Genomic DNA, 22,756 nt, shown 5'->3' with positions numbered 1-22,756 from the left:
GGTTGGATGATGACTGCAATGTTGTGACATCACAACGTTACAGCTGTCCTGATGGTTGGTTTTAATACAGACTGTGTGTGTTTCTCCGTGGACTGAGGCTTTGATACTTTCACAGTATTGATATAAAACATGGACCTGTGTTATAATCAAAGAAGACATGGACATCTCATTTTATATAACACAGGACCTTTAAACTCTTTTTGCAGAAACATGAATCTGTGGATGCTTCTGCTTTTGCCCTGATGCAGTCACTCTTAGTGATGAATCCACGAGAGTGGTCATTGTGTTCAGCTGCAGATGTGTGATTTCGCAAGTGTTCCTTGTCAAATTTATGATGAGATCAGGAAACATTACCATTACTTTCCTTTTCTGTTTCTTAGAAACTTCTTGAATTTCATTCTTTCAGGGTTGGTGTCATCTTGCCTCCTGTTCAGATTTACTTCTGACTTTTGGTAGAGTCCAGGTCAAAGTGTCCTTTTTATACAACTACGCACGAACCTCATTTTCCAAACTTGTTTCCTCCTACGACTATTTTAAGAACAAAGAGAAGATCTACTTATGGCAGCATAAACAGACAAGATGAATGGTTGTACTCATTTTTGACTTGTGGTGTCTGTAAAAAACAAATGACGGGTTGTTTTCCAACCCACGTCTATTTTCCACCTGTATTGCTGTAACACCACAGTGCAGGGTATAGTTAGAAACCCAGTCGTGTTGTTGTCAGCAGGTGGCTCAGCAGCTGAAAGTGAAAGTTAAACTCTACTGAGTCAATCCCTGTCCAGGCGTCAAGAATAAACAACGGGCCTCTGTCCAGTCCGGCGGCCATTGTTGAGGAGTGGGCTTTCATTGGTGCTCCACCACAGCTCCACACACTGAATAAGACAGGCTGCATGTTCCGAGGCCCGGTGGTGTTGGGATGGTAACTTGGGTTTGTTTTGAACAGTGTAACCGAGGAGACTGCCATTGCTTAAGCCCTATTGAGAGATTCCGTCATTGGCCCTTTGGGTCTGTGTACTGAAAGGCTGATCTCACTCAGTGAGCACACAGCCTGTTCAAAACAAAACTTGAAGCTTTACAGTCTTTAACTGTACATGGTGAGTGTGAAGGTGTGAGGCTGAAAGTGTGGGCCGATGATGCTGCCCTGCTTTCTTTTAGCTGAACGCAAAGTGGAGGATAGAACCTGATGTTACAGTGGCACCAGCCCGTTGTTGGAGGGCACCTAATATCTTTGTGTTTTTTTTTTTTTTTTACCTTTTTCTGGGTAAAAACAGTAATTTAAAGATAATTTTTCAGTTTATTATTTATTATTTAATATGGATCCCCATTAGTTGATGCCTTGGGGACAATAAAAACGGAAAACAAACATTTTTAACATAATACGATTACAGAGGTACTTTTGTAAAAGAAAGCGTCTGGTTTGCAAGCACATATTTTATATAACACTTATGACTGACTGAATAATTCAATTTAATAACTCTGAATAGTTTAAATTACCACTATAGTGAAAAAATGTCATTAGTTGGAGCTCTTGTGGAAATCTCTTGTTGTGTTCAATCACCAGTGAAAAAAGCCAAAGGACTTTATTTATACTAATAAGCATCTCCTTCATCAGCTTGTGAATGTTCTTGTAATTTTTTTCCCCAATTTAGTTAATTTTTTTGCATGTAAGAACAGGTATTAAATGTTTTTTTCCGGCCCTGCCCTTGATTTTGCCTGCAGAAAATAATTTCATTTCTTGTCATGTGTGAGTCATAGGAGGGCCTGCTGGTATATTATGTACCTTAGACGGTGTTGAAATAAAGTTGACAGTATTTAAACTTGTTCTTTCAGAGCCGTGCACTTCAAGAGACATTGCAAGGATAATAATGGTTCCTGCGCAAACTTATATACATTATATAAACACACACAGTAATACAAATAGATCCTTAGTTTCTTTTTTCTTTCAACTCAAGTGATTCATGAGCCGTGGAATGGCGTGACAGGAATGCGCTGATCACTCAGTACTGAGCTGCCTGTCTCTCCAGCTCCACTGAGTAAATAACTGCAGGGAGGGAAAACGGACTGCTGAATGAATAAAAGAACAAAAGGATGAATGAATGAATTAGGGATGAATGAATGACACAAAGTCCAATAATGAGACCATCTTGCTACTTTAGTGGCAGGCCTGTTTATTGCTCTGTAATACGGTGCGACCAGACAAAAAAAGGACGACCACAACAGTCAGAGTAAACACTGCAGCACACCCATTCAGATTTTTTTTTAAAGCTGGGGTGTATTGGCCAATAAATGCTTTGAGCCTTGCCTGCAGGTTTTAGGGTTTACTCAGGGGTTAGCGCAGAGAGCGAGGTTGTGGAAAGGCTTTGGAGCGCTATCCCAAAATGATGGTACAAAAACCGATGGAGATTAAAATGAAGATAAAGTAAAATCTGGTTTCTAGCACAGCTCTGGTTATTCTCCATTTGCTGCTAAACCACTGAGTGTGAAGAAGTTCAGTCCAACAAAGTGCATGCTGTATGTGTAGCCAGACTATGTAACATTTGAACTTTTGATATTCATCTCTCTTAAAAAGTCAAATTAATAAGCAATAGAAAACACCTCTCTTCCTTATTGGACTCGGGGTCTTGCCACAGCAGCCTTACTTGATGTAATAAGACCAGTAGCTAGTGGCTAATGTCAGCTGCTGTTTACTAATTAGGTAGGTAGATGTTAAAGATGTTAATATCTAACTGACGTTTCCTTTTTCAGTTCTGTGACATTATCACATTTTACCATTGTTTTCTTAAAGCCACGGTAACACTAGTTGCTGTGTAATGTTAAAAAAAAAAAGTTATGTTGGTTTCCTCAAATCGGGTAATGACTAAAGTTTTGTCCACCTGAGGGCAGCATGAACAAATCGTTTCATACAGAAATACAAATAGATTAGATTATAGTAGTTTTTTATGTGACTGTCATATTTTGAGCTAAATTATTCACAGTATCATCTGTATCAGTTGAGGGGCATGTATCTGACTATCTTGCAAATGTAAGTCCAATCTTCTCCTTTTATTCTCAGCACAGTGGTGAGAACAGGGAGACTGAAGTAAAACACAAAGTGTGGAGGCGTGAATCTGAAACAATAAGCTCTGTAGAGCCGAGAGGTGATAACTCTATTTCAGTGTGTCACTTTTCACTGGCACGTAGTAATGCAATTTATTTTTAATTAAAGAAATTGATTGCGGTGCGACGGTTAACACTCTCGCCTATCCTCTGGGTTTGATTCCCAGGCCTTGGGGCCTCCTGGGTGGAGTTTGCATGTTCTCCTTGTGTCTGTGTGGGTTCTTTGGCTTCCTCACACCTCACACAGTCCAAAAACATGCACACACTGGGTCGATTGCCCGTTGGCGTGAATGTTGGTGTGTGTATGTCTCTATACGTCGGCCCTGTGATAGACTGAACACCTCCCCGCCCTCGGTCTACCACAGCTGGGATTGGCTCCAGACCCTGTACGGAACGGCGGTGTAGACAGTGTAGCTGTTAATGAATATATTCAATCCATTATTATAACAGAGAATTCATCAGATGCTCTTCATCTCTGCACGCTGCTGCTGCTGCTGCTGCTCTGTTTGTGTTGTTGACTTTGAGCTGTGACGAGTGAAATCTCAGCAGCTCCTGTGCCCTCATATCACTCCTGTAATCACGGCACTCTTGGCTAAAGGTGTGTGTGTGTGTGTGTGTGTGTGTGTGTATGTTTGTGTGTTGTGGGTGGAGTCAGGAAGCAGCCTCCAGCACAAGGCACCTGCTGGGTCTGTGGTGTTTCTGTCTGTGGCCCGCTCTGACACATCCCGTCAGAACTGTGGCTCATAGCCCAAAATATTCCCCTCAACCGCCGATGACGCACACGCATGCACGCAGCGGCTGCTGACACTCCACAGAGGCTTTAATTTTTTTTTTTTTTCATATTTTCACTCATGTCTGCGTCTTTCATTGCTACCAGTGCTGTTAATATAGCTATTTTGTTTTACGGCTGCTTCTTAAGTGTTAGCTCGGGGTGTTGGTTCATACAGCTACAGTAGTTGAAAGGCGACCATAAAGCATCTAATGCGAGCGTTGCGTGCCTCACCCTGACAAACAAGTCTCCCCGTGTTCATGTAAAAGCCTTCAGCTATCCACGGTAAGAAGTCAGGAGTTTCTTAACAGCCAGCATTTATAAACAATTAAGTGACCCACTTATGTAAACAAACCTGGTGCCATTTGGGTGTAAACAGGCGGTGAAGATTGATCCTTTATAATCAGCTCCTGGCAAAGGAACGGCCTCGTAAAAAAAAAAACGCTCATTAAGACGGGATTTTGATTGATCCACAGACATTTCTCAGCTGAGGTGTTTTCATTCCCCCCTTGTCAAGTAGGACATGATTTTAGATTTAGATGGAGCGCTGGGACGCAGGCCGTTGTCTTGTAACTCAGGGAAACTGGCAGATCGTGAGTCCCGAGGCAACGTTCCTGCATGAGGGGGATGGAGACAGTCTGGGCTGGTGATTGGACCCCATCAGTGTCTGAGTTCAGCTTTCTAGTAATTATTTTCTTTCTAATAAATACTTCATTCAAACAGGTAATTTCAATGATCTGTTTTTCAAGGGAGACTAAAATAAACATACATTTTTACACAAGACAGACACATAAATTCAGTTGGCAGCAAATCAGACACAGAGATAATTGGCAATTCATTTTCACCTTGAAAAAAAAAACTATGTGCGGTGTGATTGTAAAAACGTAAGCATAACCTATAATCTACAGCAAACAAAATAATTGCCGCTAAAACTGACACATTCTTCCCTGTGTTGTTTTGTGTTTCCAGGTACATGACTGCACTGACAGACTCGGAGGAAGAGGAGGAAAGCGATGCAGAAGAAGAGAGGGACGAAGAGCAGCCCGAGGACAAGCTGTGCGTCCTTCTCGAGAGGATCGACCGCTTGCATCAGGGCGCCGAGTCTGACAAAAGGGAAAGCCTCAAAATCCTCCTGGAGCAGAGAGAGGAGGTGTGATCTCTTTGTATTCACTCCACACATGTTTTATGTCACTGCAGCCGTGTCCTCACGCTTTGATGTACTTCTGCAGTTTGGACAGAACTCACCGTTTCTGTGGCGGCTAACCCGAGCTTACTGCGATGTTCATGACGTCAGCTCCACTCAGGAGGAGAAGAAGACCCACGCAGAAACTGGTAATTCACCAAACCTTGTTTTATGCCTCATTTGCCGGCCATCCCAGCCAGGATATGAGGTGCTGTGATGTCATAACCACAGCAGGACCAGCCTCAGATGTCGGAGTTTCATCTGGGAATGATCTGAGTCGGTTGGTTTGAGTCGCTGGCCGACCATGAATTGGCAAGGAACTGTGTTTTGCAAGGTTTGACCGAAATCAGCCTTTGGGGCAGTCGACAATGGATGCGGTGTAAGTGGTGTACCGTCATCCGTTTATGTGGAAAAAACACTCTGATCCAGTTCTAATAGATCATAATAGTGTGACTCAATTATATAAATATAACTCTCATAGTAGCATACTGCTGATGCCAGATGAATGAGACGCATCTAGAAAAGTCTTTGTTAACCATCACTGGTGTCTCGATACTAGATGACTGACATTTATCGGCAGGTTAGAGTTGTCTATTGATTCACAGTTAGACTCTAAATCCTGTCATTTCAACGTCTTTGTATCAGTGTGAATCATGTGACTTTTACACTGTCCTATTTTGGGCTGTTCCAGGTGAAAGTTGCCATTTGTGAGTATATCTAGTGTCCAAAACCAAACCAGTCTATCAGAAAACAGCATGAACAGACAGACACTGCTGCATTTACTAAGAACTTACTTTAGATCGGTTCAGTATTTTTTCTAGTGTTATCCATCAATTCTCCTGAATGCAATCTCTCAGGAACAGAGCTTTTCTCTAATTTGAATAAAAAGTTCACTTAGACCGAAGGATGAATTGATTAGACTTGAGCAGTCAAAGGTGAAGATCATAATGTTATGGCCATAACCCAAGAATTCAATTATGACACAATTTAACACAAACATCTCATATAATAAAGTGATAACATTTCTTATCTAAATGATTTGACATAATGATGTTCTTCAAAACTAGTTTGTTTTTTAGTTTTTTATATGTAGGAGCTCCAGAGGTATACGACCAAATCTGGTTTCTTGTGTAGCTGCATCTGTTCACCTGATACACCTCAAAGTCAATATTGTACAGTCTGACACAGATTTGTGACGGAGGCCCTTTAAATGCAGGGTAACAATGACTTCCTCTTCTTGTCTTGTATTTCACTCCCAACACCTTGCACGGTAGATCTTCAATGCTTTTTTTTTGTTTTGTGGCTCAGTTCTGAAGTTCAGACTGGACCGACCTGTTTCTCCGTGATCCTTCCTCATCAGTGAGCCTCTGATCAGAGCTGGCAAGGTGCCGACTGCAGCGACACCTTTGTCAAAGCAGTTGACAGTGTTAGACGGACGGATATTTAAAGCAGCGCGGCATCATATTTAACATTCATCCAGGTATTAATAGACCAGATGGAATGAGACACTTTCCACTGAGTGATGAAGGGTTTAAAGCTGAGCTCTCTTCCTGTATCGTGTTCCATCTCACTTCTGGTTTTTATTGCGTTAATCCAGCGCCTGGTGATGTTTCTTGATTTATGTACAGTATATCCTGTTGTGTTTTCTCAGGCAGCACAGACTTTGACTCCACTAATCCGCTCTCTCTTCTTTTGTCATGCACTGTGTGGCGTAGTGGGTTGAGCAGGCGCCCCATATGCAGAGGCTATAGTCCTCGTTGCAGTCGGCCCGGTTCGAATCCTGCATCGGGCGGCCCTTTACCGCATGTCTTTCCCCCTCTCTCTGCCTCCCCATTTCCTGTCTCTCTCAACTGTACTATGAAATAAAGGCAAAAAATGCCCCCAAAATATACATATTTAATATATATTTTGTCATGTGAAGTTAATTGAGCTGCATCATGACCTGTTGTCTTATCTTTTTTTTCCTCTTAGGGAAGAAAGTCGGTGAGGAGGCCGTGAGCCTGAACCCTACGTGTGCTGAAAGCCATCAGTGGTAGGTTTGATCTGTTTCTCTCCTTCCATTGAATAGCTGCTTTTTGTTGTTTTCATTACAGTGTGACAATTAACACATGAAGATACAGTTTGATGGCATGCGACTGGCTGTCATTGAGCCACATCATAGAATCGCCAATTCCTGAAAATAGTCATTGTGAAAACATAAAGTAGGTACTTTCCCCAGAGGAGGGGGGGGGCTGTGCTTTTGAGTGACATCCCTGCCAGTGCCTGGAGCAGCTGCTCCTCACTGTTTGACTGTTTGTTTGACTCTGGTATTTCTTTGGGCAGTGTAACAAACGTAACTTGAATGAATCAAGAGGAAACTCTGAGAAAGCCCACAGGGGGGAAGATGTCAGAGTGATTTAAAATGTACATTGTGTTCATTTATTCCGTGGGCCAAAGAAAAGTGCACCGCTTCACGCTTTGCAGACATCCTTGTTTGTGAAATAATCACTAGCTTACCTCCCAAACATCACTCATTCATCCATGTGATAGCATCACAGCCACTTCCAGGAATGTAAACACAGCCGAGGTTAGCTCCGCTCAGGTAGCGTGATGGCTACACCGGGATAACTCCTGATTAATGGTTGTCTGGTATAGCAGTTGTTGTTCCTGTATGTTTGGCGGTTGTGTCACGAGCTGTACAGCTTTAGTGCTTGAGGTTACACAGGTGATACACGTGGTGCCAAGGCATTGTTGGTTTGTGTCCAGCCCATAACAATTGCATGTGTTTCCTGTGGTTGAGGCCTATTCTTTGATTTCTGGTGCTGGAATTACTGAAAAATTATCTTTAAAAGCTTTTTTTGGTTGCAGCTAGTGGATCGTCTTTACTGGCTAATAATGTTCCCTCTAAATGTTGTTTTGTATAACTCTGACTTTTAATTTAAGGGAAATTCTGCAGCCCTAGGTGACGCCCAGGTATATTGAAGAGAACGTCTTCTCCGGGTGTATACCTCCCTAGTCGCTGTATGACTCAGAGAAAAAAAAAACCCTTGCTTTTAATTAGTTGTGCAGAGCTGGCCTGATGGCATGAATCCCGTTCGTATTTGTGCAGGCCCCAGTTGTGCATTCCCCTCCTGAAAACACCGCTCATGTCAAAACTTGACTGCCGATAATACATGGACTCCCTGGCTGCAGTAGAGAGATGAAGATTGCACCAGATGCAGCTCCCAGATCAGCGTTGCGCTGCTACAAATACAGCTTCAAAAAAAAAAAAAAAAAGATTCAAAGTTTGTTTAACTCATGTCCAGGCCTGGATATATGAACTGCATACCTTAAAAACAGCTTTGCGTTTGCTTGTGTGTATGACACTAATAGTTTCCAAAGTTTACCTGTTTGTTTCCATTAATTGCTCCCTCTCAGTTTAGTGTCCAGGGTGATTGAGATCATGTGGTTATTTTCTGTGTACATGCGTGTGAAGATTTCTGCTGGAAAACAGACCCACATGGCCTGTTGGAGCCAGCAGCCCTGTTTGCTCTGTTCGTTAGGGAGTAATTATTAGCTCATGCGCATACCGCAGCACCGGAGACATTAAGTGAAATAGAAGGCCGTGTTTGTTTAGTTAATTAAGACCAACAGCTTTAAAAAAGCTTAATGCTTAATCCTATATCCACTAATGGAATTTGTAAGATTCTTAAACTGAGCAGAAACGCAGCCTAAGTTGAATGGACAGGGCAAAGTAGGTAAAGCCGCGCTTTGAGAAGGGAGGAGGCAGAGACTGGGGACGGTGCCAGGCAGTGTTGCAAGGAAGTTTATGTCTGAGGTAACTGTTTACTTAGTGTACCGATGCCGTGAGAAAACTTGTCACCTGTTTTCCTCAATGCCGCCCAGCTCGTCACATTTTGGCAGATGCTGTTTAGACGGGCTGCCAGTTAGTTCCTGCTCTGCCACTGAAACTACTTATAGAAACGTCCTAACAGAGGGTCAGTGAGGATGTTCGACTGGATGCTGATTTTTTTTTTTGAAGTGTAAAAAATCCACAATACAGTTTTATAAAGGCTTTTTTTTTTAAAACAAAACACATGTGCAAGGATAGAAACGATAAGGACAAAACTAAAATGTGCATGCAGTATAACCAACACATTAACGGTTAATTAACACAACAGTAAACAACGTCAACAGAGGGCTGGGCTAAACCAGCAGCTGTCGGGCCAACCCTGAATGAAGCTTGGCCTGCTGACTCACCCTCTGTCCTCACGGTACAGTAGTACAGTACAACGCTGGCTAAAATCCTCGAAAGGCAGGAATGAAGAAGTGTCAACTTGGATGACACATATTCTATAGTGTCAAACCAGTTTTAATTACCAGGTGTCAAATTGCTTTTTACATTTGTTTTATTCAATACAGGCAACCAAACAAAACAGACACCTATAGAAACCTCATCGTAGAATTCAAAGGTATGAATCTAAACCAAATGTAAAAGAGGCCTTAGCCAGTGTTTTTGGTTTTTGGTTAAAAAACTCACAATATTTGGGCAACAGAAGGAAATTGAACTGGTATTACTCTTCGTAATTACAGCATCAGCATAACAATGACTGTGTCTGTGACTGAGTCAAATATGTGAAGTTTGTAGAATATCTTCAATTGACAATTCTGTACTAGGGATCCGATGTTTACAATCTATTAACCATTTCAAATTTGGAGCCAAAACTAAAATCCTCTCCAAATTATTTGTTTTTCATTCATCTTTATTCTCACATTGAAGCTGTCGAACTCCAATGACCTGAAGCGTTTTCATCGAGATCATTGCGTGACAGCTGATCTGGTTGGGTGAGGACGACCGTCTCAACAAACCTGCTCTGTTGTATCTGTACCTTGCACGGCAAGTCACAGGTGTTGGTTAACAAACAGGGTCTCTCTGAAAGATTGAAACCCTGTAACGGTTCACAACTTCTGGAGCTGATCCTCCGGAAATGTGAGACTCAATTATGCAAAGAAATATGTCTAAATGTGCTGACAGACAAAAAGTCTAATCTCCAAATGCAGCAGACAAGGAGGGAACACAGCTGCTGTATCCTGTGTGACTGTCAGGAGCTGTGTCCAAAATCACTCACTACGCCATTTTTTAGTGCTGTACGAATGTTTAGTGAGAATTACAGTGGACTCAAAGTAGTGTACAACTGATGGTCAGTATGTATATACCATAATGCATTACAGTCACACATTGTGGTCATGATGCAGTCGGCATTGATCTGCAATGTTTTAATGATGCAAAAGTAATAACGTAATGTACTGTGCGGCAGAGTAGTATTTTTTTCTTTTTTACCAGTAAGCTCACTATAGTCCACTATATAGGCTTCCCTATATAGTGAGTAGGGAGTAGTGAACTAGTGAGTGATTTCGAACAAGGCCAGGAACTTATATTAAAGGGATAGTTCAACATTTTGGCAAATTGTCCCATTGCCATAATCCCTATAGTTTTAGAAGTAGGTTTGTTACCTGTAATTGTCGGTGCAAGCTGTTTTTGGAACGGTGGAGCAGAGCCGCGAGCTGCTCAGAGCTACGCTACGGAGGCTAATGGGATTTCGGTCTCCGAGCTTAGCGGAGCTGCGGGTGTACCAGCACCACGGTGGCGCTGTGTTCCTCCCTATACTACCCGATCAGGAAAATCACATAGTGCAGTTGCAGCCAGCACGACCCCGCTCAGGCTGCAGCGGCGGCACGATTCATCCTGTTTTTCTACAACTTAAATGAGTCTACAAAACATTATTTTAAGGTTGAAAAATGACATAGTGTTGCTTTAAGAAATGAGCTCTGGACTTGACTGTCTGTAGGAGGAGGGGCAGCCTTTAGGTCACCTGAAGGACCTCAGAGGATCATCGCCTCTGACTGATCAGGTTTTTTTATAATAAAGTAGATTTATCATCTTTGCAGGTATGCAGCAGAATGTCAGGGAACTAAATATTGAATATTTCAGTTCATCTAAACTCAGTCCAAAAGGGTTCTTTATGAAACAGATATATTTATCACATGTCTTTTAATCTGTGCATCATACAGACACATTGATATTGGTGCTGGTATCGGTATCAACCCTTGTCCAGTGCGTTGAACGCATTCGCAAAAGTTTATATTAAATCACAGTTTGAAGAGCCGTGCAGCTTGTTCTGTGGGTTTGTATTTGTTTGTATAACCACGTCAGTGCCCGGAGAGAAAGACTGTTACAAGGAGCCAGGGATGACGACACATAACCTAAAACTTTAACCTCCTGCGAACTGCCGATGTGCGGCTGGAAGTAACACGTTCCCGCAGCTTCCACCTGGCATCCCCCTCTGAGCTGGCACACCGGGCCGTTTGAAGACGCAAAGCGATGAATGAGCACGATATCCGACAGTTATCACCTCACAGGAGACTGCACGTACTTTCCCTCTCTGTCATGCACCGCATGTCTTCTCCCCGGGGAAGAGGCGGGCAAAGAACTCTTTTGAAGTCGGCCGTGTATGGAGGCACTTGACTTATTCAAAGAGCACCACTCGGATGGATACAATCAGCATCTCTGCACCTCTCCACACCGTGTCACCTGATCAAGTTTTTAATTCCCCCCTCCCTTGTGCATGGCAGAGCAGACACGTCCAACTCTCCTCTCTCTCAGGTTTCAGTCTTTTAGTAGCGGTCCGGTAACGTGTCAGCCGTGTCTGCCACAGAGCTTTCTGGTAAACCACTTCACAAAAGAGAGCTGATGTGTGGACAGTGTGGGGACATACTGCAGCGTGAGGTGTGTTTGAATGTGTGTGCGTGTGTGACAGAGGAGAGTATACATATACCTATTATATACTAATACGTATACCTGCACCGGGTTGACACGCGGTGCTTTCGTGACAGTAAGTGTGTGAGGCCTATTTGTATAATCTGCGCGTGCTGACGGCCGGGAGATGTGATTGCATTCTTGTATCTCCGGCTTTGTTTATAAGTGCGTTCTCAGTGATCCCGCCGTGTGAATCCAGCCTGTGGAAATCCCTGACTATAGGGCCTCTCTGATGGTACAAAGGCCCATGGATTAAGCAGCGAGCCTGTGGCAGTGCCAGTCAGAGGAGGAGGAGGGGGCGGAGGGGTGAAGCGGGGAGGGAGGGGGCGTAGGGTCACTTTGACCTCCACAAAGACAACTTTAATTTCAAACACGTGCCTCTGTTTGCCGCAGTCATCGTTAGTGTCGCCGTGGCAGCATTGTGCTCTGTTCCCAGTAGCTGTGGAAACCCTGTGTGTGTGTGTGTGAACTTCAGACCTCGCTGTGGGAGCACTTGACACACGGCCACAAATCCCACCTCCCATTGCAAAGAAAAACACTATCGGCTGGTTCTGTCAGGGACTAAGTATATCAGCACACTTCACACACTCCCACACATTGTCTCACACAAATTGTCCTTGAATTCCTCAAGTTCCTCCTCCTGTTTCTGTACAAGTTTTAGCATGGAGGCCTGCCCTGGCCCTCTTTGTTTTTGAATGAGCTCTCTATGTTTGGATTTGAAGGATGAAATCAATCTGCTGTTTCCACCAAGCAGCTGACACTTAGGCCCTTTTGTTTTTGCCCAGTAGAGTGGGGGATTTCACTGAGCCACGGTTCAAAACAAAACAAAAACGTGGACAAACCTTGTGCATTCAAGTGTTCTGTCCTTCTCTCATCTTCCACTTTGTCATGTTTTGGTGCCGCCCACCTTTCCTCCTCCTCTTGATACTTCCCCTCTCTTGCCTTAGACAGTCGAGGAGAGATAGTATTTCAACTCAGAGAAGAAAGGAAAGGATTAACAGCAGCAGGCACCTGAGACTAGACACACCTCCCTACATAGTCTAGTAGGAAGGAGGGGTCCCAATGTCCCCGAGACAAACATTTTTGAAACATGGTTTTTTAGGACCCTTAAGGTGTCTACTTAAGATTTTTGCTTGTTGCCCGGGACAACTAATGTCCCATGGGTGTTTTTTGGCGGCCATTTTGAATTTATGTCCGCACGAATGGCGAAAACGCCAATTTTCATAACTCCTAAACCAGACATCATACAAAGACAAATGAACACACTTTTTCTGATAATTTTAACACCAGAAATCAAATGAAAAGGTCACCGAGATGATAAAACCACTCTTTATCAGAGAAAAATGAACTCCAAGTAGTATTTTTGTATAAATTACTCAAAAAAAGTTCGGAAATGTTTTTTCAGTCCATAATTTCTCCCTTTTAATAACTCCGGTTGGTGTTGTCTTTTAGACCGATAGAAAGCCGGATTAGTCACGTTTCCAACGAGGTACAACTTGTAAGGATTGTGCATTCATGGAATGCGCAACAAAGCTAAACGTATGGGAGCGACCAATTTAGAATTCTGAGAATTTCACACCAATAAAACGCCATTTTTAAACCAGACATCACACAAAGACGAATGAACACACTATTTCTGATTATTTTGACACCAGAAATCAAATGAAAAGGTCACTGAGACGGTAGAACCACTCTTTATCAGAGAAAAATTAACTCTTGTGTATTATTTTAGCATATATTACTCAAAAAAAGTTCGGAAATGGGTTGGGAAATGTTTTTTCAGTCCATAATTTCTCCCTTTTGATAACTCCGGTTGGTGCTGTCTTTTAAACCGATGGAAAGCCTGATTACTCACCTTTCCAACGAGGTACAACTTGTAAGGGTTGTGCATTCATGGAATGGGCGACAAAACTATACGTGTTGGAGCGACCAATAGAATTCTTAGAATTTCTCCTAAACCAGACATGATACAAAGACGAATGAACACACTTTTTCTGATAATATTGACACCAGGAATCAAATGGAAAGGTCACCGAGATGGTAAAACCACTCTTTATCAGAGAAAAATAAACTCTAAGTAATATTATAGCAAATAATAGCTACTACCTAATTGACAGCTAAAACAAGTTCAGGGTTCCTATACGCAAGTATGGAAAGTATGAAAATATATGGAATTTGATTATATACATTCCCAGGTCTGGAAAAGTATGGAAAATGGAAACTATTATATGGAAATATATTTATCTCTTAATGCTTATCTGGGTTTGGTCTTAGTTATTTGGGTTAATTATTTAGTATGCGGCGCTACTGTACCTTTCTACAATCTCCTGGAAATTATTTGGTGACATAGGCCTAATTGTATACAAATTCAGAATAATGAAAACAATCGATTAATTGCATAACTTATTTACATCATACACATCTAATTACTCAAATGTCACAAATTATTTGAATTTTTTACAGAGAGACGTCTGGAAATTAGGTTCTGTAAAAAGTATGGAAAGTATGGCCATTATCTCATCATCAATCTGTCCAATTTGCCCATTATTTTCTTTCGGATCTTCGTCCTGGCCAGGTTCACAGATGTTAGATGTGATTGGCCATACATCAGACATGTGAAGCCCTCCAGCTGCTCCTGCACCTCTGGTTTGACCTTCGACTTATCGCCCAGCTGACTGTAAAAAGATTGTTGGGATAATAGGTTTTCCCTTTTAAGTGTACCAAATACCATTCAAAAATATAAAATAATAATCCACCAACCTGAAGGCCCTTTGGAATTTGGAGTTCTTTTGGAGCTTTTTGAGTGGGGCCACCTTGCCTCTGCCCTTAAAGAGGAGCTAAACAGGATTTCTCCCATGGCTATGCTACATTTTTACCTTAAAGCAGAAGTAAGCGATCTGGTCGTTTTGGCTAACTTCTTGTCAGCCGATGGAGTTAGCAGCTCCCGCCCTCGTCATGGATCTATTGGTCCTCGTCCCTACGTCACCACATTCACGCGCATCCCTTGGCTGCACACACAGCCCTTTATGCCGTTCTCTCTCCTCATTGGATAAAGGTTGTAGGATACAAGTAAAGTTTTCTCCTCGGCTTACAGCAGAGCAGAGTGACTGACAGACCCGTGTTTCAGACCAAACACTCTATAGAAGTGATTGCTGTCGGAAGATACAACTATTTAAGACTTATACTAACACAAACATTCCACTTACTTCTGCTTTAATTGAAAAGCTCCAGACTAATTGTGATAGTTGTGATAGTTTACTATGTGACTTGTAAATTGTTCTGTCACGTTGGTCAGCTGATGGTGCTTGTCCGTACCAATGTCAACGAAGACAGTGAAGTTGATGGTGTGAGCGTGGTGAAGGAGGATGACAAAGATGTCAGTGTCTGGGGTCCTCACTATTGCAGACTTAAATCTCAAAAATGTTAACTCACGATCAAAAGATGTGGCGTGACGCTCCTGCTGATTCTGAACAAAGACAAAAATCAGTACTCAATCTATATCACCTGCGCTTCACTCTCTGGCTGTGCCCACCGTCCCCTTTATCCCCTCCCATAAGCACCTCAGAAAATAAAATGAAATCAAGCGGCCAATACACCCAGCTTGATAGCATGACGTGGGTAGAGGACCACCCGGCTGGCAGGCTCCTCCTGGTTAGAGCGGGGAGCATGGATCTCAGTGACCACAACCTGAAATAGCACAAAATACATGATACGATAGCTTGGCAGAAAAAGGTGACCTTTCCTAGGTATGGACCAATGAACTTACTTCCTCCTGATGATATTAGCTGATGAGCTCTTCCCTCCATGATGAGAGTAGCTGTTTCGCACTTCATCAGCCAAGATGCTGCCCCCTTACTCCCCCAGACCTTGAGCATCAACTGGCAGAGCTGCTTCTTGTTCTCCACATTGCCCAGAAAGAGTTTGAAGTCCTGGGGCTTCTTTGTAGCTGTACCCTGCACTATAAACTTCTCAGAGAAGCCATACACCAGCCTTTCCTGTCCCTTGATGGAGTCTTGTTGGTAGGAGTCATTAGAAAAGGGTTCTTTGCCAAGACCAACAAAGCCAGCATGTTGCCTTCCTCTTAGATGAAAACACTGATGAAGTAGTACCCTAACCCCAAGGATGTCATCTTCATCCAAGATGGGAATGCCCTCTTTCATGCTCTCACAACTCTACCTCATACATTTGGAGAAATCTGCCTGCAGATACTAGACCAGATGAAGCCAACTTCAAACTCTTTCTGGGCAATGAGGAGAACAATTACTGCAAGTCAAGAGTGGACTTTGCTCACCTGCCTCCCTCCCTGCCAAAATGGATGTCACCAAGTAATTTCCAGGAGATAGTAACTATAGCTACCATATTTTCCAGACTGTAAGTTGTGCTTTTTTTAGTAGTTTGGCTGGCCATGCGACCTAAAACGACTTAGGCCTATACATCAAAAATATACACTATGTCATCTATGACCACAAGAGGGCAGGGAGGCTTTTATTTCTAAATTCTTCCTCATTCAGTAGCTCATCTTCATCTTCCTCATGTGCTGTTCTCCTCGCTGCGCTGTCGGACCTGGGTCTCTGTCTCCGTTGCACTGTAGCGCTTCACTCCCATTCAAGTCAATTCAGAGTATTTTCACAGCGTGTTCTGCGGTCCGTCTTTGGTCTCTGCTCCAGTCCCGACCGGGCTCCGACACGGAGCAGAGACCAAGGTCCGACAGTGCAAGGCTGTCCCTCTCTGAAGCAGAGGAGAGGTCGGCTTCACTCCCGTCAATCTTCACAGACAGTCCACAAAGAGTTTCTGATCATATCCTCACCAGTTTGTTCCAGTTGACAGAGTTGTTTTTCTTTCTTTTTTTGACCTGGCCTGTAGTAGGCTATTTGGTGCTGGCCTTTATTTGTTTGTGTACACAAAGCCATGGCAGTTATGAGACCAGACTGTTAATTAAATGTTAAAAAAAATAAATGCGACTTATAGACCAGTGCGACTTATATATGTTTTTTTTTCCTCTTCATGACGTATTTTTTGACAGATTAACCCAACTTTAGATAAGACCAAGATATGTATTAAAGCAGAAGTGAGTGGTCCGGTCGTTTTCGCTAATGCTGCGTTCCAGGCAGGCTTTTGAAATCTTAAATTACAGCTTCAAGTCACGACTTTGTAGCGTTCCAGGCAACCCACTCGTGTTTTTCCGACCTGTTTTACCGGTGAAAGTCACTATAACGGCCACTCGTAACTTCCGACCGGTGAACTCGTACCAGATCGAACTGGTACGACTTCACGGTCGGAAAAATACGAGTTTCCTTGAACGCACCATAACAGTCCTCGTCGCTACGTCACCACATTCACGGCGTTCCTTGGTTGCACACACAGCCCTGCATGCCGTTCTCTCTCCTCATTGGATAAAAACTGTAGGATACGATAAATGTTTTCTCTTCGGCTCAGAGCAGAGCAGAGTGACTGACAGACCCGTGTTTCAGTCCAAACACTCTATGTAAGTGATTGCTGTCGGAAGATAGAACTATTTAAGACTTATATTAACACAAATATATCACTCACTTCTGCTTTAAGATAAATATAATAGTTTAAATTTTCCATACTTTTCCAGGCCTGGGAATCAAATTCCATATATTTTCATCAGTGGCGGCTGGTGATCAAATTTGTTGGGTGGGCTAATAAATAAATTATACCCATTAAATGGTTAACACAGCTAAAAGTTAGGGTTATCCCATCTCACAAAAGTATAGCAACTAACTAGGCCTACACACTGCATTAAGTAGGCTAGAAGGGTCTAGTCCAAAAAAAAAAAAAAAAACTTCACCTGGTTATCTCACACATACACACAGTCTCTCTCTCTCTCTCTCTCTCTCTCACGCACGCACACACACACACACACACGCACGCACGCACGCACGCCCACACACACAAACACCTACACACACACGCACGCACGCACACACACCCGACGATATTGCTCAATTAAAAAAAAAAAAAAAAGACGATATATGCAGCTCATATCAACGGCCTTTCTGGTCTGTTATCGCCATGTCATTTAAGTCTGGTGCTCCCAGTGAGTTTAGGAACTAGATTCTCCACTTCGTTCATGTTAGCAAAGACAGTTTAGAGCAGTAAAGTAGCTACCTGTGATGCTAGCGCCTAGTGCCGCTGTTTCTGTCTTCTCCCTCCCACAACAACACAACTTTTCCTCCGGTTCCTGTCATTGGTCTGAAAACAGCGGTGTTGGGCTAAATGAAATTAGCCCCAATGACAAGTGAACCAAGGGGGCGGGACATGACGCCTGTCAATCACTGACCCTGCGTCAGCCCGCTGCTGATTGGTCAGAACCGATCGGCCTGTGGGCTGAATGAAATTAGCCCCAACAGTCGGTCAATGGCGAGGGCGGGACATGAGACCTGTCAATCATCCACAGTCGGAAAATGAATGAGAGCAGACCGGAGCAGACTCGGTGAGCTGGGGCTGATTAAAATTAGCCCATTTAGAGATATCCTGTGTTTTTCTTGAAACTATTTAATATTGTTGCCAGTTCCGATTTTACTAAGACTTAGAACAATCTTTTGTATGTTATTTAGAGAATATAATATAGGCTATATATAATATTTTTTCCTCATCTTTTGTTGTGTAATGCAGGGAGGGCTTAGCCCCACTAGCCCATTGATACCAGCCGTCACTGATTTTCATACTTTCCATACTTGCGTATAGGAACCCTGAACCTGTTTTAGCTGTCAATTAGGTAGTAGCTATTATTTGCTATAATATTACTTAGAGTTTATTTTTCTCTGATAAAGAGTGGTTTTACCATCTCGGTGACCTTTCCATTTGATTCCTGGTGTCAATATTATCAGAAAAAGTGTGTTCATTCGTCTTTGTGTGATGTCTGGTTTAAAAATGGCGTTTTATTGGTGTGAAATTCTCAGAATTCTAAATTGGTCGCTCCCACACGTTTAGCTTTGTTGCGCATTCCATGAATGCACAATCCTTACAAGTTGTACCTCGTTGGAAACGTGACTAATCCGGCTTTCTATCGGTCTAAAAGACAACACCAACCGGAGTTATTAAAAGGGAGAAATTATGGACTGAAAAAACATTTCCGAACTTTTTTTGAGTAATTTATACAAAAATACTACTTGGAGTTCATTTTTCTCTGATAAAGAGTGGTTTTATCATCTCGGTGACCTTTTCATTTGATTTCTGGTGTTAAAATTATCAGAAAAAGTGTGTTCATTTGTCTTTGTATGATGTCTGGTTTAGGAGTTATGAAAATTGGCGTTTTCGCCATTCGTGCGGACATAAATTCAAAATGGCCGCCAAAAAACACCCATGGGACATTAGTTGTCCCGGGCAACAAGCAAAAATCTTAAGTAGACACCTTAAGGGTCCTAAAAAACCATGTTTCAAAAATGTTTGTCTCGGGGACATTGGGACCCCTCCTTCCTACTAGACTAACACCTTCACATCCCGTCACCTCATTCGCGCCCTCTCCTTACCTCTCCCCACCCCTACCTCCGAAGGCCTGTGACAATAGAAGCGTTGCATAACGCTCAAAATAACACTCGCCATCTCCCGCATGGTACACAAAGGCTTCATCTTGAACCACTTTGGCAATTAGAAATAGACTACAGAAACCCAGGATGATGTGATCCAACGTTATCATGAGTAGTTCTGTCTCTGGCGCTCGTGGGTTTACATACTTCTCAGGAGGCACTGCCAGAATTGCCACATGCTGAATAATGTTACAGCTGGCCAGTGCGAGGGAAGTGAAAATGTGTGTTGGGGTAGCCAGAATGTTGAGCAATGTGTCCCACAGCCCTCACCTGGATAATGTTCAGTCTCAGTTATGATTACTATTCCTCCGTGGTATGCTGCTCTGGTTGTTTTCCTCATCTCACTCAGGTTTATTCAGTTTAATCACATCAGCGTTTCTCTGCATGCTGCTGGAGGAATGACTAACTGGTTAGTATTTAGTAGTAATTACCCAAGATTGTAGCAAGCTGAAGTCATGATGGATGTCTTTGATTAACAAGCATTATGGGTGATTTCAAGAAAGGAAAGAGTATGTTGTATAATAATGGTTAGAAATGTGTGTTATCATTTATACTGCTATAATTCATCATGTTCAGATATGTATAATTAAAAGATGATGTTGCGTAAAGCTGCAACTGATGATGGTTTATATTGGTACATATTTGCAGATGAATTTCCTTGATTAATCCATCAATCAAGTCATTGTATCAGGTATTAAATTACCTAACAAGTATCAACAAGCTGCTCAAGCATCATACTGATGTTCGGCAGGTAATGTTTACCATCTTTTCCCTCTTTGTTTAGCATGTTAGCATGCTAACTTTTGCTGATATCCACAAGTTTCCGAACATCATCTATGGTCAAAACCGGAAGCCGGTTTTGCATTTCCGGTGGAATTGTACGATTACGTTTCCATGGTTTTCAGTCATTGTCATAGTTGCGTTAAACGCATGGATCTATTAATGCTAGCTTTTAACACGGATGTCAATTTGTGTGATATCCATTGTTAAAAGCTGGTGTGATGATCCCCCCAAAAAATCCATGCATTCATTTACCGCGACTACCGAAACCATGATGGAAACGTGAACAGAAAATTCCACCAGAAGAGCAAAACCGCCTTACGTTTCTGACGTTCGGAAAAAGGTGGATAGACAATGGTATGGTAGAGACAGTGTTGGGCACGTTACTTTTAAAAATTAATTAGTTATAGTTACTTGTTACTTTCCCGAAAAAGCAACTAGGTTAGTTACTGTATTACTACATTATAAAACTAACTAATAACCAGGAAGTACTCCTCTGCACAGGTAGGCTCTGCGACACTTGGTTAGTTCCAGGTGATCAGCTTTTTCCGACTAGTTGATGGACTGAAAATAAAATGTTTATAATGTAGGCTATACTTTAACGAGTGTGTTATTTTGAAACAGGACTTCTTAAGTCAAGTAACAGCGCATTTTATTGTCAGTAACGGTAATGGCGTTATAACAGGGAAACAGTAACTTTTTTGATTACCGGTACTCGTTATTTTATAACACCATTTTTCCCATCACTGGGTATAGATGAGGCGGAATACAATGAGCAGTACCCATAGATCAAAGTACTGTACAGGGTGAAGATTTAATGACGATCGTGCAGTAGCTATGGAAAGTGGAGGTTTTTACATTTTTTCCTGAGGGGGACTCGAATGCCTCTATTATCAGATTCCATGGTCATGTATTGTTGTTTGCTTTCCCAGACAAGCCAATGACGACCTCAGTGATAAGTTTCTTTCCTTTGACTGTCTGTACAAAATGTCATGGTAATCCACCCAATGGCGTAAAAGTCAAAATTAGAGTAAAATGCTGTGGCCAAGTGTGAAGCAGCTGTGTCGTGGCTCCATCTCCTCACAGAAGTTATTTAGTTACCGGTGATGGATTTGCTCAAAGCCTTTACATCCAGACGTCTGTTTTGATTGGAAGCCAAGCAGCACAACTACAGAAAGATAGCATCTCTGCTCCTGTGATGTTGTGGAGCTCTCCACTCATCGAGCGCCAACCAGCGGCAGAACCGCCGCGCCCTGCGCTACCTTGAGAAAATAAACACTGATCTTTTTAGTTGGAGGAACATACAATTCATCTGCTGCTGTTTGCTTTGCGTAGACCATTTGGGGCGCTCCGCACTGATGTGGTTAGCACTTGTTTTATCACTGTTCATTTTCCACACCTTCCACTGTGACGGTGGTTAGCACAAAGATTGATGTTTGTATGATGTCTCACCCAATTGCAATCCACTGAATCGTGTGGGTGAGTGTGTGATTTTGTTTTGTGTTCGTACGTTGTGTTCTAATCACAGTTTTATACGTGTCAGAATGAAACATCAATTTATCAAATCTAATCTTCATTTTTAATCACTATGTATTCATGTAGCATAATTTGTACTCTTTCACAGTTGATCACATCTCACTCTGTTTTTTCTTCCTCTTTTTCCTCGGTACTGTAATTTGTGTCGGTATGTTCTGCCTGATCACTATCCAGAGTCAGACATGGTTGAGAGTGACAACAGAGACCAGAAGCCCACTGCCAAATGTTGCACCATTGGGGAAAAAAAAAAAAAAAATCCATTCACACATACCAGACATCTTAGAGCGCACACTTACAGTCGCAGATTCCATCTAGCATCAGCACCACCATGTCTGACTGCACTGTCAGATGACCTCTGCACACACTGATCCTTTGAATAAAAAGGTGTTTATGTCACTCGGCAGTGTTTGACAGAGTACCAGCAGGATTAAAGCAGCCTCGCGGTGAAAAGTCTTTGATCAGCCCTCTCCTCTCCTCTCCAAACCCTCAGCGTCATGCTGACTTCCAGATCCCGAAGCCGAGATCGCTCCTTGTTTCCCCTCCACCTGTCCGCTGGCGTATTAATTAGAGGGAGAGGGAGTAAGGCGGAGCAGCTTATCTCTGCTGATGTTGTCTAATGAGGATCCTTGTTAAGGAACATTGAGTGTTGTGGTTTTTCAGCGACTTCATCGTTAGTGACCCAGAGAAAAGGCGGTGTGACTAAAAGGCGGTGCAAAATCTAACTAAAGGACTTCTGTACTTGGCCTGTTGCTGTTAATGTAAATCTTAAAGTTCATATTTAGCTTATGTCGTCTCGACTTGACTTAAATGGGTTTTTAATATTGTGCTAACAGCTGAGAAAAATAATCATCATTGGTGAACAAATGGTGCAATAAGAATAATGATTTCTCTTCTAACTTTTCCACTGACATTGATTCTGTCTGTGCTTTAATGATGTGGCAAAAGAAGGTCAGAAGGGATCTTGTCAAACAAGGTCAGAGTTTCAAGTTGCTTGGTTAAAGAATAGTGATGAGTTTCCCTGGTGATGGGCGTCTGATCGCCAACACATGATGGTCCACTTCCTA

General features: G+C 42.5%; 1 protein-coding gene across 5 annotated transcripts in view; it reads left to right on the top strand.

The window, feature by feature from the left end:
* Window positions 1-22,756, top strand: part of rmdn2 (regulator of microtubule dynamics 2) — a 175,083-nt gene that overhangs the window by 9,796 nt on the left and 142,531 nt on the right. For all 5 annotated transcript variants that reach the window (XR_014596001.1, XM_083988566.1, XM_083988564.1 and 2 more), the window contains exons 3-5: window positions 4,835-5,015; window positions 5,095-5,197; window positions 7,020-7,080. Coding sequence is in view for 4 of the 5 variants with exons in the window: in XM_083988566.1 (XP_083844692.1) it covers window positions 4,835-5,015; window positions 5,095-5,197; window positions 7,020-7,080 (345 nt within the window). In the remaining variant the exon portion in view is untranslated. The remainder of the gene's footprint in view (window positions 1-4,834; window positions 5,016-5,094; window positions 5,198-7,019; window positions 7,081-22,756) is intronic.

This window comes from Trachurus trachurus (genome assembly GCF_905171665.1).
Source record: "Trachurus trachurus genome assembly, chromosome: 15".
Classification (NCBI taxonomy): domain Eukaryota; kingdom Metazoa; phylum Chordata; class Actinopteri; order Carangiformes; family Carangidae; genus Trachurus; species Trachurus trachurus.
Note: the sequence above shows the minus strand (reverse complement) of the source record. Positions and strands in the feature narration are given on the sequence as shown.